Source organism: Panthera pardus, unplaced genomic scaffold (genome assembly GCF_024362965.1).
Source record: "Panthera pardus isolate Hobbes unplaced genomic scaffold, ASM2436296v1 HiC_scaffold_10, whole genome shotgun sequence".
Classification (NCBI taxonomy): domain Eukaryota; kingdom Metazoa; phylum Chordata; class Mammalia; order Carnivora; family Felidae; genus Panthera; species Panthera pardus.
This window is the reverse complement of record NW_026526655.1, coordinates 111,665,612-111,681,237: the sequence shown is the minus strand read 5'-3', so window position 1 is coordinate 111,681,237 and position 15,626 is coordinate 111,665,612. Positions and strand designations below refer to the sequence as shown.

Below are 15,626 nucleotides of genomic sequence, written 5' to 3'. Positions count from 1 at the left end.
GAAGGAACAGACTTAAACATCATAAAAACCATTTTTGAAAAGCCCACAGCTAACATCATCCTCAATGGGGAAAAACTAAGAGCTTTTTCCATGAGATCAGGAACACAACAGGGATGTCCACTCTCACCGCTTTTGTTTAACATAGTGTTGGAAGTTCTAGCATCAGCAATCAGACAACAAAAGGAAATCAAAGGCATCAAAATTGGCAAAGATGAAGTTAAGCTTTCACTTTTTGCAGATGACATGATACTATACATGGAAAATCCGATAGACTCCACCAGAAGTCTGCTAGAACTGATACATGAATTTAGGAAAGTTGCAGGATACAAAATCAATGTACAGCAATCAGTTGCATTCTTATACACTAATAATGAAGCAACAGAAAAACAAATAAAGAAACTGATCCCATTCACAATTGCACCAAAAAGCATAAAATACCTAGGAATAAATCTAACCAAAGATGTAAAAGATCTGTATGCTGAAAACTATAGAAAGCTTGTGAAGGAAATTGAAGAAGATATAAAGAAATGGAAAAATATTCCGTGCTCATGGGTTGGAAGAATAAATATTGTCAAAATGCTAATACTACCCAAAGCTATCTACATATTCAATGCAATCCCAATCAAAATTGCACCAGCATTCTTCTCGAAGCTAGAACAAGCAATCCTAAAATTCATATGGAACCACAAAAGGCCCCGAATAGCCAAAGTAATTTTGAAGAAGAAGACCAAAGCAGGAGGCATCACAATCCCAGAGTTTAGCCTCTACTACAAAGCTGTAATCATCAAGACAGTATGGTATTGGCACAAAAACAGACACATAGACCAACGGAATAGAATAGAAACCCCAGAACTAGACCCACAAACGTATGGCCAACTCATCTTTGACAAAGCAGGAAAGAATATCCAATGGAAAAAAGACAGTCTCTTTAACAAATGGTGCTGGGAGAACTGGACAGCAACATGCAAAAGGTTGAAACTAGACCACTTTCTCACACCATTCACAAAAATAAACTCAAAATGGATAAAGGACCTGAATGTGAGACAGGAAACCATCAAAACCTTAGAGGAGAAAGCAGGAAAAGACCTCTCTGACCTCAGCCGTAGCAATTTCTTACTTGACACATCCTCAAAGGCAAGGGAATTAAAAGCAAAAATGAACTATTGGGACCTCATGAAGATAAAAACTTCTGCACAGCAAAGGAAACAATCAACAAAACTAAAAGGCAACCAACGGAATGGGAAGAGATATTTGCAAATGACATATTGGACAAAGGGCTAGTATCCAAGATCTATAAAGAGCTCACCAAACTCCACACCTGAAAAACAAATAACCCAGTGAAGAAATGGGCAGAAAACATGAATAGACACTTCTCTAAAGAAGACATCCGGATGGCCAACAGGCACATGAAAAGATGCTCAACGTCGCTTCTCATCAGGGAAATACAAATTAAAACCACACTCAGATATCACCTCACGCCAGTCAGAGTGGCCAAAATGAACAAATCAGGAGACTACAGGTGCTGGAGAGGATGTGGAGAAACGGGAACCCTCTTGTACTGTTGGTGGGAATGAAAATTGGTGCAGCCACTCTGGAAAACAATGTGGAGGTTCCTCAAAAAATTAAAAATAGTCCTACCCTATGACCCAGCAGTAGCACTGCTAGGAATTTACCCAAGGGATACAGGAGTACTGATGCATAGGGGCACTTGTACCCCAATGTTTATAGCAGCACACTCAACAACAGCCAAATTATGGAAAGAGCCTAAATGTCCATCAATGGAGTACTACATGGCAATGAGATATGGCCCTTTGTATCAACGTGGATGGAACTGGAAAGTGTTATGCTAAGTGAAATAAGCCATACAGAGAAAGACAGATACCATATGCGTTCACTCTTATGTGGATCCTGAGAAACTTAACAGGAACCCTTGGGGGAGGGGAAGGAAAAAAAAAAAGTGGTTAGAGTGGGAGAGAGCCAAAGCATAAGAGACTCTTAAAAACTGAGAACAAACTGAGGGCTGATGGGGGGTGGGAGGGAGGGGAGGGTGGGTGATGGGTATCGAGGAGGGCACCTGTTGGGATGAGCACTGGGTGATGTATGGAAACCAATCTGACAATAAATTTCATATATTAAAAAAAAAAGAACACAGTTTAGCAATTCTTCAAATGATTCAAAATAAAGTTAACATCTGACCCACCAGTTCTAGTCCTATGTATGTGAGTGAAAACATATGGCTTCATTAAAACTTGTACATGAATTTTTATAGCAGCATTATACATAATAGCTGAAAGCTGGAAACAATCCAAATGTCCACCAGTAGATGAATGGATAAGCAAGTTGTGGTACATCTGTATAAAATGGGTTATTATTCAGTCATCAAAAGGAATGATACATGTGACAACATGGATGAACCTTGAAAACACTATTCTCAGTGAAAAAAGTCACAAAAGACTAGGTCCTATAGGATTCCATTCATATGCAAATCCAGAATAGGAAAATTTGTGGTGATGATTACACCTATATGTGAACAGACTAATAAAATCTGAATTGTACACTTTAAATGGGTGAACTTTATGGAATGTGAACTATATTTCAATAAAGCTGTTTAAAAAGTAGAGAAATTCACCCATAAGATATAATTGGCTTGAAGAAAGAAGTGACCCATACCTTCGAAATAACAATGGAAACAGAAGGCAAGTAGGAAAGTGCCTGGTAGAACCTCGCCAACCTCCCTAAGTAATGGGCATGGGCTCTGGAGGAGCAGAGGGTTTTACCCTAGTCTGTGTGCATCTGTATGCTGGCAACTTGCAGAGTTGTATCTGGCTCTGCTGGTTCCACTGAGAGTGGAGTGGATGTGGTGCAATTTATTCTGGGCACCAACTTGTGGGGCAAAGGGTGGCATGCTCCCACATGAGGATAATTCTTGGCTACTCCACACATGTAAAAGAAATGCTGAAAAGAAGCAAAGTTTCCGGCTGGCACTGCTTACAGCTCCCTCCAAGGTGACTGAACTTGTGATACACATTACAGGGAAGCCTTTCACTTCTTGCTTCAGCTGTGTTTGAAGGAGTTTAATAGCACTCTATAGCAGTCTCTGAAAGGATGTTGTCTCCAACTACTTGATAACAAGCCCTTGTTGGGGAAAGATTGATATCTGTAAGGATAAGCAAATAGAGAAATTTCACCTATAGAAAAACTACCAGTCAAAACAAATGCAGATGAATTTGCAAATAAATTTATAAAACATGAACAGGAGAAAGTTGTTACGAAATTCTCAATATTCTGTTTTTACCAAACTTCTATAGGACATTGGAAAGATTTATTGTAGATTAAAAGTGTGATCACTGAATCACAAATCTAGGAGGCAATGAACAGGTAGGTAAAACCAGAAAAACAAAGTAGAAGATAAAACAGAAATTCTCCAAGACCTAAGCAGAAACATTTTTTAAAATAATGAAAATGATGAGAGAGGTTCTGGGGATAGAGACTGGAAATATAACCCCAGAAGTCTGGAACAGAACAGTTGGAATAGAAGTGATAAAGAAAAGAAGGCTTTCCTAAGCTAAATACAGAGACCCAAGTCCATATTAACTTGACTGTCAATATTAACCTGATGAAATGGGAAAAGAGGAATTATTATTCCTTTTTTGAATAATGAAGGAATCTGAAATACAGAGAAATGAGGGATGTGCACGATTTCTCACCCCCATATCTAGTGCAGCTAGAGCCAGAGCCCCGATCTCTTACATCCAGAGCAGTATCCTTGGGGTGCAAGCATGTCAGGACATATGTGTCACTGAGGTTTTTTGATTATTCTGCAATAAATTCACCTGTCAATTTTTAAAAAAAATTTTTTTAATGTTTTATTTATTTTTTGACAGAGAGAGACACAGCATGAGCGGGGGAGGGTCAGAGAGAGAGGGAGACACAGAATCCAAAGCAGGCTCCAGGCTCTGAGCCATCAGCACAGAGCCCGATGTGGGGCTGGAACTCACAGACTGCGAGATCATGACCTGAGCCGAAGTCGGACACTCAACCGACTTAGCGACCCAGGCGCCCACACCTGTCAATTTTTTTAAAATTTATTTATTTATTCTGAGAGACAGCGTGAATCAGGAGGGGCAGAGAGCGGGAGAGAGAGAGAGAGAGGGAATCCCAAGCAGGCTCCGCAGGGTCAGCGCAGAGCCCGACATGGGGCTTGAACCCATGATACCGTGAGATCATGACCTAAGCCAAAATCAAGAGTCATACGCTTAACTGACTGAGCCACCCAGGCACCCCCACCTGTCAGTTAATTCAAATGAACCTCTGAAATTTTAGGCACATATGATTATTAAGCTTTGGATTTGTAAGAAAGTTCTAACTTCAAAGGGCAAATTCAGCCTTGAGAATTATCACTGGAAAAACACTATTGTCACCAATTACTGCTCCTTCCATGAGCCTGTAAATAATCCCATAACTTAATGAAGACCTATGTTAGAAATATCTGTTTCCTTTGAAAACATTCTTTCAGCAGTTGTCAAACTTACCTTTTCATGACTTTGCTTACTGTGAATTTAAATCACAACCTATCTGGGAAAGAATAAGTCCACTGCATGATGCAGCATAAGCACATACATTTGCTAATGGAAAATAATCATGTCCACCACCTAATCAGAGCAGCTAGCTCCCCCAGGACCAGCACCTTGTATGCACTGAGTTGGATTCAGAGTTCAGGACTCAGTTCTGCATCAGAGCTGACCTTCCTCAGGATGGCATATGCTGCACTTGAACCCCCAGAGCCTAGCCACTCTGCTCCTATCATCTTTTGCCTGGAATGTCAGTCCTGTTCCCACTCCCCAAGTCTGGATGAAGTACATGTTTGACAGGTGTAGCTATTTTGCTTTTTCAACCCTGTCTAGGGCTTTACCATTCTTTATATTTAAAAAATATATATTTATTTATTTTTGGGTGAGTGCAAGCCGGGGAGGGGCAGAGTGAGGGGGACAGAGGATCCGAAACAGGCTCTGCACTAACAGGCTGACAGCAGTGAGCCTGACGTGGGGCTCAAACTCATGAACTGTGAGATCATGACCTGAGCTGAAGTTGGACACTCAACCAACTGAACCACCCAGGTGCCCTCCATTCTTTGTCTTTCCTAAACACCAGATTGGCCTCTCCTTCCAGCCAGCTTTCAGACAATAAGGTTGCTAATAAAATCTGCACCTGCTCAAGATCTGACACTTGACACCAGGAGCCCTTGAACATTTTCAGCATATGCAAGCCCCTCCTAGGTTAGGTCTGGGAAAGGTGGTGGCTATGCATGAGGATGCCCTATCTTGGCTCTCACTGGGGCCCAGTTTCCTTCTGGCACAAAGGCCAGTGCTTTTATGGGCAAATATATGATGTGATGCTGTTTGCCACAGATTTGGGTAAGAGACTCAGAGAGGCAGCCATAAAACTCACAGAAGAAGCTTGTCTGTCAAAGGGAAAACACTCAAGTTCCATTCTAGACTAAAGACAACTCTCTATGTGATTATTTCTTCTGCAAGTTGTATATCCTATAGTTATATCCTATTGCTAGACCCAAGAGATGAACATTAGTTTTACTCAAAATAAATGAATGGAGGCAGGTTTGGGGATTCAATAATGGAATCTTCCCCAAGCCAATAATTCCCTTTCTCTGGGTGCTAGGGACCTCTTCCTAACTGAAGGGATAAGAGACACTGGTTTATCTGTCTCACCTTCAAGCTACTTCTGCCAGACAAGTAAACATAGCAGTCAACGATACTCTCTCATTTCTTGTCCTTTCTAGGACACCAGAGTATAAAACAAAAGAGAGAGGCACATGACTCACCAGTGTCTGGTAGGTACTCTGGCCAGCCCATGCAGTTCAGTCCTGTTGGGGCACTCTGGGAGAATGGATGGTTTCTTCTAGCGAGACTCAAAGACTCTGGAGAGGTCACAGTCATCTTCCTCCAACACTGGGAGAGGAGGAAAGAGGCAGAGAGTAAATGAAGAAAAGAGATGATATGCTGTCATTGCCACATCGTACTTTTATCATTGTCCAGGATCTTTGCTGTGAGCAGGATACACAGCCAAAATGCACACAGCTTCAGGAGGTGCCATTTACATCAAAATCCATGAGGAAAAAACCCAGAAAACTTCTCCTGGGGTCTGTAACCTGTATGGCCATATATGATAATTGTGGCAGAACAGGTTGTCACTCAACAATGTGAAATAAGGACTATTGAGAAGGTCTCCAAACTCCCAAATCTCCAGCTGCTCAGTCACACAGCCTGACATTTCTCCAAAAGCATGACTGTTAGTTTTAATTAAGGCATATTATTTTAGGGGTGCTTAAGTAAAATACTACCCATGAAGTCCTGGGCATTTCATAAATATGAGACAGACTTACCCTTCAAATTGTAAGGACCAGTGTTGCATAGGGTCTTAGGAAGACAAGGGATATTGTCCCATTCTTTATCATTCTATCATCCAGATATAAAATTGGCCCCTTCCAGTTTTGTCTACTTTGTAAGGTTATTAGATTAGCTTAAACATTTTCATATGTAGGGGCACCTGGGTGGCTCAGTCGGTTGAGCGTCTGACTTTGGCTTGGGTCATGATCTTGCAGTCTGTGAGTTTGAGCCCCATGTCGGGCTCTGTGCTGACAGGTTGGAGCCTGAAGCCTGTTTCGATTTCTGTGTGTCTCCCTCTCTCTTTACCCCTCCCCTGCTTGTGTTCTCTGTCTTAAAAATAAATAAATGTTTAAAAAAATTTAAAAATTTTGGTATGTATTCAAATAAATGTTTGTTCCTTTTCCTTCTCTTTTGTATCCCTGAAGTGATTAAGCAAGTAGTGCTTAGAAAATTCTTTTGTTGTCCCTATGATATCCTCTGGCTTGATCTCAACAGCAACTTGAAACTGGGTGTGCCCAAAAGGTACTCCAAAAGAAGCCCTTTCTGGTCTGAAGAGAAGGAAAAGGGGCCCCTAAGAGTATGAATGAATGGGAAAAATCTTCTCTGTTGTTGTTTCCTCCCACCCCCAATTCCCAGGAAATCCTATTGTAGTATGGCAGTGACAGCCCGATAGGCACCTAAAACCCTGAGGAAGGGGAATCCTCCACGACTAGAGGAGCTCTGGTCCTAAGAACATGGAGGTGGGAGGAGAATCCTGTTTCATTTTTCTATCTCTGTTTTCCTGCTGCTTGGCTCTAGAGGCAGACACATTTGCAGGAAGTATATTGCAAAGTAGGAAAACAAAAGCCCAGCTTTCTTGCAAAAAGATCAGGAATATAGGGGCTTCTGGAATGATAAAGTGTCTGGAAGAATTCAGAGAGGAAGAAATTCAAGAAAATGATCCCAAAAAGTGTATAAACTCCAGGACTTACCCCAAACTGTGCATGGGTGGATCTGAGCCTAAACAGGGTAGAAAGTCTTTGAGAACTGAACTATGGAATAGAACATTTTACAGGTCCCAGACTAGCCACTGAGTGATCTAAATTATCCAAATAGCACTGAAAACACCTTGAAAACTGAAATGACCTAAGCCCCTGAAGACCAGTAAGAACTTGTAGTCTAAATTGGATCAACTTCTTAAAAAATGTAATAGCCATCATTCTCCACAGCAACTAAACAAGGTCCAGAGTCTCATAACATAGTATTCAAAATGTCCAAGATATTATTCAAAATGACTTAACATACAAACAACTATGAAAGTCTCAGTAATGTTTAAGGGAAAGGACAACCAACAGATCTCAACACCAAGGTAACATGGTAGTTGAAATTATCAGACTTTAAAGCAGCTCTTATAACCAGACTCTAAGAAGTACTCTTGAACTGAATGGAAAATAACAGCAGGGAGATATAGTTGACACTTGAATAACACAGTTTTGAAGTGTGCGGGTCCACTTACATGTGGATTTTTTTTTGATAACTACAGTACAGTGCTGTAAATGTATTTTCTCTTCCTTATGATTTTCTTAACATTTTTTTTCTCTAGTTTGCTTATTGTAAGAATAAAGTATGTAATACATACAACATGAACAAGAAGTGATAACTGACTGCTTATGTTAGTAAGGTTTCTGGTCAACAATAGGCTATTGGTAAATTTTATGGGAATCAAAAGTTATGTGTGGATTTTGACTGTGTGTGAAGTTAGCACTCTTAACCCCTCTGTTGTTCAAGGGTTAAATATAGATGAAAAAAAAAGAATGAAATTGATATATTAGAACTGAAAAATATAATAACTGAAATAAAAAATTCACTGGTAAGTTTTAATTACAACATAAGATTACTGAGGAAAGAATCAGTAAACTAAATAGCTCAAAAGAAATGATCCAGTCTGAAGAACAGAGAAACAATAATACAGTAAAACCTTGGCTTGCTAGCATAATTCATTCTGGAAACATGCTTGTAATCCAAAGCACTCATATATCAAAGTGAATTTCAAGAACCATTGGCTCAGTTGTGATCATGCAATGTTCAGCATCACACACTGCTTGTATTGGAAGACATCACTTGTTTATCAAGTTAAAATTTATTAGAAATGTTTGTTCATCTTGTGGAACACTCGCAGAACAAGTTACTCATAAACCAAGGTTTTACTGTATTGGAAAAAATGAACAGAGCCTCAGGGACTTATAGGACAACAATAAACATCTAACATTCTGCCATCAGAGATGCAGGAACAGAAGAGAAAGTGTGGTGGAGAACAATATCAACAAATTTCTTGGAGGAAGAGTTAAGATGGCAGAGTAGTAAGGGGACTTGTCTGTCCCTCAAACACAGCGAGATCAACATCAAACCATTTTGAACACCTAGGAAATCAGTCTGAGGATTAACAGAATAGTCTGAATAATTCGAAGGAAAGAACACAGCAGGTACATAGTGCAGAGAGGGGAACTGGGGAAGTGAAGAGCTGCAGTGCCCCAGAGGGGAGGGGGCTGTTTTCATGGAGAGGAAAAGAGAGGGGGAGAGAGAGCAGTGCACTGGGTTTGCACAAGAAAGCACTCCCTCTGAAAGCAACTAGAGAGAAAGAGTGAAAACACGAACTGGGGACTGCACAAAACAACTGTTCCCCAAAACCACTGACAAGAGAAAAAGGAGAGAGTTTCAATACTGCCAGTTTTTTATAAACATTAGAGCACTGAATCTGAAGTTTCAGAGGTCAGCACCTGGCGGTGCTCTGGTGAGGAAGCAGGGCAGAGCCCTGGGAGCAGGCAGCAAGGTCTGAGGATCCCCTGGATCATGTGGGGAGAAGATGTTCCCTTCCTTGGAGTGCATTTGGTAGGGGTTATATGGCCTATCCACAGGTAGAAGATCCAGTAGGCACCATCAAGCCACCATGGCACCCATACAGGAACAAAGGATGACAGCTAAGGGCAGCAAATCCTGGTGCCAGCTCTGTGTTGTGAGTTACCATAAACTCTGAACTTCTGCCATTCTGCAGTGGGATGACTATTTCCTGGGACAAGCTGGCCCCAGCTACAGCACAGTGAGACCCTCCCCCAGAAGATCACTGCAGGTCTGAACCATGGGAGTCTCTGATGTGTGGTTTTGGAACACAACTGCACCTGAGATAAAACTCTGGAGAGAGGTGCCGCCTGGTAGGCAGACAGCTCAGACACAGACAGGAGGAAGGCAGAGAGCTGACAGAAGCAGGGGGCACAGGATGGGTGACTGATCCGTGTGTCTGTGAGAGTGCGAGCTTCTCACTTCAGAGACTAGAGAGCAGGGTGAAGCCATTTACACCATTAGCCCATCAACACTGATTGACTCCAGTGAGCAAAACAGTGCCACTAAGTGGAGAACAGGGCTGTTATACCAAGCCTTGCATCCCTGTTGCCTCCAGGTCCAACTCCACTAGGGTAAGTGGGCCTTGGAATCAGATCAGCAGACCCCTCCCCCAGAGGACCAGTACAAATCCCTTCTGGGAGCTTAGCCTACTGATCATAGAGTGCTGCAAAGATTCAGCTCTAGAGGAAAATGGATCTAGCTTCATTTGGGTTTTTCTGTTTGTTGGTTTGTTCACTTTTTTGTTGTTTTGTTTTTGTTTTTGTTGTTGTTTTTCTTTTCTTTTGTTTCTTGGACACAAAAAGAGCAAAATTTTTTATTTTATCTTATTATTTTTTATTTTTTAATTTTAATTTTTTTCTTTTTTTTAATCGAGCTTCTCTTAACAAGCAGACCAAAACACACCTAAGATCCAGCTTCCTTTATTTGATATTTAAAAAATTTAAATTTTTATTTCATTCTATTATTACTATTATTGTTGTTGTTGTTTTCTTCCTCCAAAATGACAAGAAGGAGGAATTCACCTCAAAAGAAAAAAACAGAAGAAATGACAGCCAGGGATTTAATCAATGCAGAATTAAGTAAGTGTCTGAACTAGAATTTAAAACAATGATTATAAGGATACTAGGTAGGCTTGAAGAAAGCATAGAAGACACAAGATAATCCCTTTCTGCAGAGATAAAAGAAGTAAAATCTAGTCAGACTGAAGTTAAAATTGCTATAACCAAGACGCAAACCCAAATGGAGGCCATAAAAATGAGGATGGATGATGAGGCAGAGGAGCAAAATAGTGATATAGAAGATAAAATTATGGAAAATAATGAAACTGAAAAGAAGAGGGAAACAAAAGTGAGAGATCCTGAAGGCAGACTTAGGGAACTCAGCAATTTATTAAAATATAATAATATTTATAACCTAGGAGTCCCAGAAGATGAAGAGAGAGAAAAAGGGGCAGAAGGTTTATGTGAGCAAATTATAGATGAAAACTTCCCTATTCTGGGAAAGGACACAGATATAAAATCCAAGAAACACAGAGAACTCCCATCAAATTCAATAAAAGCCAGCCATCACCAAGACATGTCATAATCAAATTCACAAAAAACACAAACAAGGAAAGAATACTGAACGCACCAAGGGGAAAAAAAGTCCTTAACCTACAAGGAAAGACATATCAGGTTCATAGTAGAACTGTCCACAGAAACTTGACAGGCCAGAAAGGACTGGCGAGATATATTCAACTTGCTAAATAGGAAAAATATGCAGCCAAGAATACTCTATCCAGCAAGGCTGTCATTCAAAATAGAAGGAGAGATAAAGAGTTTCCCCAACAAACAAAAACTACAGGAGTCAGCCCTACAAGAAATTTTGAGGACTCTGAGTGGAGAAAACAAAAGACCAAAAGCAACAAACACTAGAAAGGACCAGAGCGCGTCACCAGAAACCAACACTACAGGCAACACAATGTCACTAAATTCATATATTTCAATAATCACTCTGAATGTAAATGGACTAAATATTTCAATCAAAAGACAAAGGGCATCAGAATAAATAAAAAACAAGATTCATGTATATGCTGCCTATGACTCATTTTAGACCTAAAGACACCTGCAGATTGAAAGTGAGGGGATGGAGAACCCTCTAACATGCTAATGGACGTCAAAAGAAAACTAGAGTAGCCATACTTACATCAGACAAATTAGATTTTAAAACAGACTGTAACAAGAGGTGAAGAAGGGCATTATATCATAATAATGGGGTCTATCCACCAAGAAGATCTATCAATTATATTTATGCCCCCAGCTTGAAAGCACCCAAATATATAAATCAATTAATCACAAACATAAAGACACTCATTGATAATAATACAATAATAGTAGGGGACTTTAACACCCCACTTACAGTTATGGCATCTAAGCAGAAAACCACAGGACATACCTCCTCATAAGGAAACAATGGCTTTGAATGACACACTGGACCATATGCACTTTGCAGATATATTCAGAATATTTCATCCTAAAACAGCAGAATACACATTCTTTTTGAGTACACATGGAACATTCTCCAGGACAGATCACATACTGGGTCACAAGTCAGCCTTCAACAAATACAAAAAGATTGAGATCATGCCATGCATATTTTCAGATCACAACACTATGAAACATATAGTCAACCACAAGAAAAAGTTTGGAAGACCTTCAAGTACATGGAGGTAAAAGGATATTCTATTAAAGAATGAATAGGTTGACCAGGAAATAGAAGAAATTAAAAAAATACAGGAAGCAGGGATGCCTGAGTGGCTCAGTTAAGTGTCTGACTTTGGATTTGGGCTCAGGTCATGATCTCACAGTTCATGAGATAGAGCCCCGCGTAGTGCTCTGCGTTGACAGTGGAGCCTGCTTGGGATTCTCTCTCTCTCTCTCTCTCTCTCTCTCTCTCTCTCTCTCGCTTTCTGCCCCTCCTCTTCTCATGCTCTCTCCCTCTCTCAAAATAAATAAATATTTAAAAAAATACATGGAAGCAAATAAAAATGAAACCATGACAGTCCAAAACCTTTGGGATGCAGCAAAGGGAGTCCTAAGAGGGAAGTATATTGTAATTTAGGCTTACCTCAAGAAGCAAGAAAGGTCCCAAATACACAACCTAACCTTACACCTAAAGGAGATAGAAAAGGAAGCAAATAAAGTAAAGCCAACAGAAGAAGGGGAATAATAAAGATTAGAGCAGAAATAACTTTTACAGAAACAAACAAAAAACCCAGTAGAACAGATCAATGAAACTAAGAGCTAGTTCTTTGAGAGAATTAACAAAAATGATAACCCCCTAGCCAGACTGATCAAAAAGAAAGAGGAAGGACCCAAATAGATAAAATTACAAATGAAAGAGGATATATCACAATCAATACCACAGAAATACAAACAATTATGAGAATACTATGAAAAATTATATGCCAACAAACTGCAGGCAATCTGGAAGAAATGGATGAATTCCTAGAAACTCACAAACTACCAAAACTGAAACAGGAAGAAATAGAAAATTTGAACAGACCCTTAACCATCAAAGAAATTGAACCAGTAATAAAAAATCTCCCACCAAACAGAGTCCTGGGCCAGATGGTTTCCCAGGGGAATTCTACCAGACATTTAAAGAAGAGTTAATACATATTCTTCTCAAACTGTTCCAAAAAATAGAAATGGAAGGAAAACTTCCAAACTGATTTTATTGAGGCCAGCATTACTTTGATTCCAAAACAAAGACCCCACTCAAAGGAGAATTACAGGCCAATATCCCTGATAATATGGATGCAAAAATTCTCAACAAGATACTAACAAATCGAATTTAATAGTACATTAGAGTATTCACCATGATCAAGTGGGATTTATTCCTGAGCTGCAGGACTGATTCAATATTTGCAAATAAATCATCATGATACACTATATTATAAGAGAAATGATAAGAACCATATGGTCTTGTCAATAGATGCAGAAAAAGCATTTGATAAAATACAACATTCATTCTTGATAAAAACCCTCAACAAAGTAGGCATACATGGGACATACCTTAACATCATTAAGGCTGTATATAAGAGATCCACAGCTAATATCATCCTCAAAGGGGAAAAATTGAGAACCATTTCTCTACAGTTAGGAACAAGACAAGGATGTCCACTCTCATCATTACTATTTAAAATAGTACTGGAAGTCTTAGCCTCAGCTAAGGGGTTCAGAAAACAAAACGCTGAATACAGAACCCCTACAGAACTTTGGTGTTCTGAATAGAAAACCCAGAAATGGACCCACAACTGTATGGTCAACTCATCTTCAACTAAGCAGGAAAGAATATCCAGTGGCATAAAGACAGTCTCTTCAGCAAAAGGTGTTGGGAAAAACTGGACAGCAATATGCAGAAGAATGAAACTGCACCACTTTCTTACACATACATAAAAATAAATTCAAAATGGATAAAAGACCTAAATGTGAGACAGGAAACCATCAAAATCCTAGAGGAGAACCCAGGCAGCAACCTCTTTGATCTCACCTGGAGCAACTTCTTACTAGACACACTGCCAAAGGCAAAGGAAACAAAAGCAAACATCAACTATTGGAATTTCATCAAGAAAAAAAGCTTCTGCACAGTGAAGGAAACAATCAACAAAACTAAAATACAGCCTAGGAATGGGAGAAGACATTTGCAAATGACATATCTGATAAAGGTTTAGTATCCAAAATCTATAAAGAACTTATTAAACTCAACAGCCAAAAAACAAATAAGCCAGTTAAGAAATGGACAGAAGACATCCATAGATACTTATCCAAAGAAGACATCCATATGGCTAACAGACATATGAAAAAAATGCTCACCATCACTCATCATCAGGGAAATACAAATCAAAACCATGATGAAATAACCACCTCACACCTGTCAGAATGGCTAAAATTAACAACATAAGAAACAACAGGTATTGGCAAGGATGCAGAGAAAGAGGAACACTCTTGCATTGTTGGTGTAAATGATAATAGGTGCAGCCACTGTGGAGAACAATATGGAGGTTCTTCAAGAAACTAAAAATAGAACTACCCTACCATCCAACAATTGCACTACTAGGTATTTGCCCAAAGGACACAGAAATACAGATTCAAAGGGGTACATGCACTCCAGTGTATATATCACTATTATCAACAATAGCCAAACTATGGAGAAACCCTAAATGTCCAAATGGATAAAGAAGACGTGGTATATATATATATATATATATATATATATATATATATATATATATACACACACACACACACACACACACACACACACACACACACAATGGGATATTACTCAGCCATCAAAAAGAATGAAATCTTTCCATTTGCAGTGACATGGATGGGGCTAGAATGTATTATGCTAAGTGAAATAAGTCAATCAGAGAAAGACAAATACTATATGATTTCACTCATTTCTGGAATTTAAGAAACAAAACAGATAAACATATGGGAAAGTGGGGGGAAGAGAGGAAAACAAACCACAAGAGACTCTTAATTATAGAGCACAAAATATGGGTTGATGGAGGGAGGTGGATAGGCAGTGATATAGATGGGTACTAAGGAGGGCACTTGTGATGAGCACTAGGTGTTGTACGTAAGTGGTGAATCACTGAATTCTACTCCTAAACCAATATTGCACTGTATGTTAGCTAACTAAAATTTAAATTTAAAAAAATGAGGAAGAAGAAAAAAGAAATTTCTGAAAACATTCTAAATGTGATGAAAAAAAACCCCTTAGCTTACAGTACAAGAAACTCAGCAAACTTCAAACAGGAAAACCCAAGAATATCAATGCCCAACACATCATAACTGAACTACTGAAGACAAGAGACAATGAAAAAAATCTTGAAGGCAGCCAGAAACTAACAACAAATCATATATATATAAGGGAACAATCATTCAAATGACTACACATTTTTCATGGAGGCCAGAAAGAAGTGGAACAGTATTTTTTAAATGCTACACCAACTGTCAACCCAGAATTCTATATCCAACAAAAAAATACTTTAGGGAAGAAAGTGAAATAAATACATTCTTAGATGAAGCAAACTAAGAAAATTTGTCACTACCAGACCTATGCTAAAGAAATTTTAAAGCTCTTCAAACTAAAGGGAAATGATACTAGAGAGAAACTTCAAAAGTCAGGAATTAAAGGAAGAGCAATAGAAATAGTAAATATATAGGTAAGTATAATAGATATTTTTCTCTAAGTTCTTTAAAGTATGTTTGACTTAAAAGCAAAAATTACAATATTTTCTGATAGGGTTTTCGATATATGCAGATGACCTATGACAACTACAGCATTAAGGGG

The 15,626-nt window shown here is 39.1% G+C and overlaps 1 protein-coding gene across 5 annotated transcripts in view; it reads right to left on the bottom strand.

The window, feature by feature from the left end:
- Positions 1-15,626, bottom strand: part of ARHGEF4 (Rho guanine nucleotide exchange factor 4) — a 262,203-nt gene that overhangs the window by 103,079 nt on the left and 143,498 nt on the right. For all 5 annotated transcript variants that reach the window (XM_053910198.1, XM_019469507.2, XM_053910200.1 and 2 more), the window contains one exon: positions 5,840-5,966. In XM_053910198.1, the coding sequence (XP_053766173.1) occupies positions 5,840-5,966 (127 nt within the window). The remainder of the gene's footprint in view (positions 1-5,839; positions 5,967-15,626) is intronic.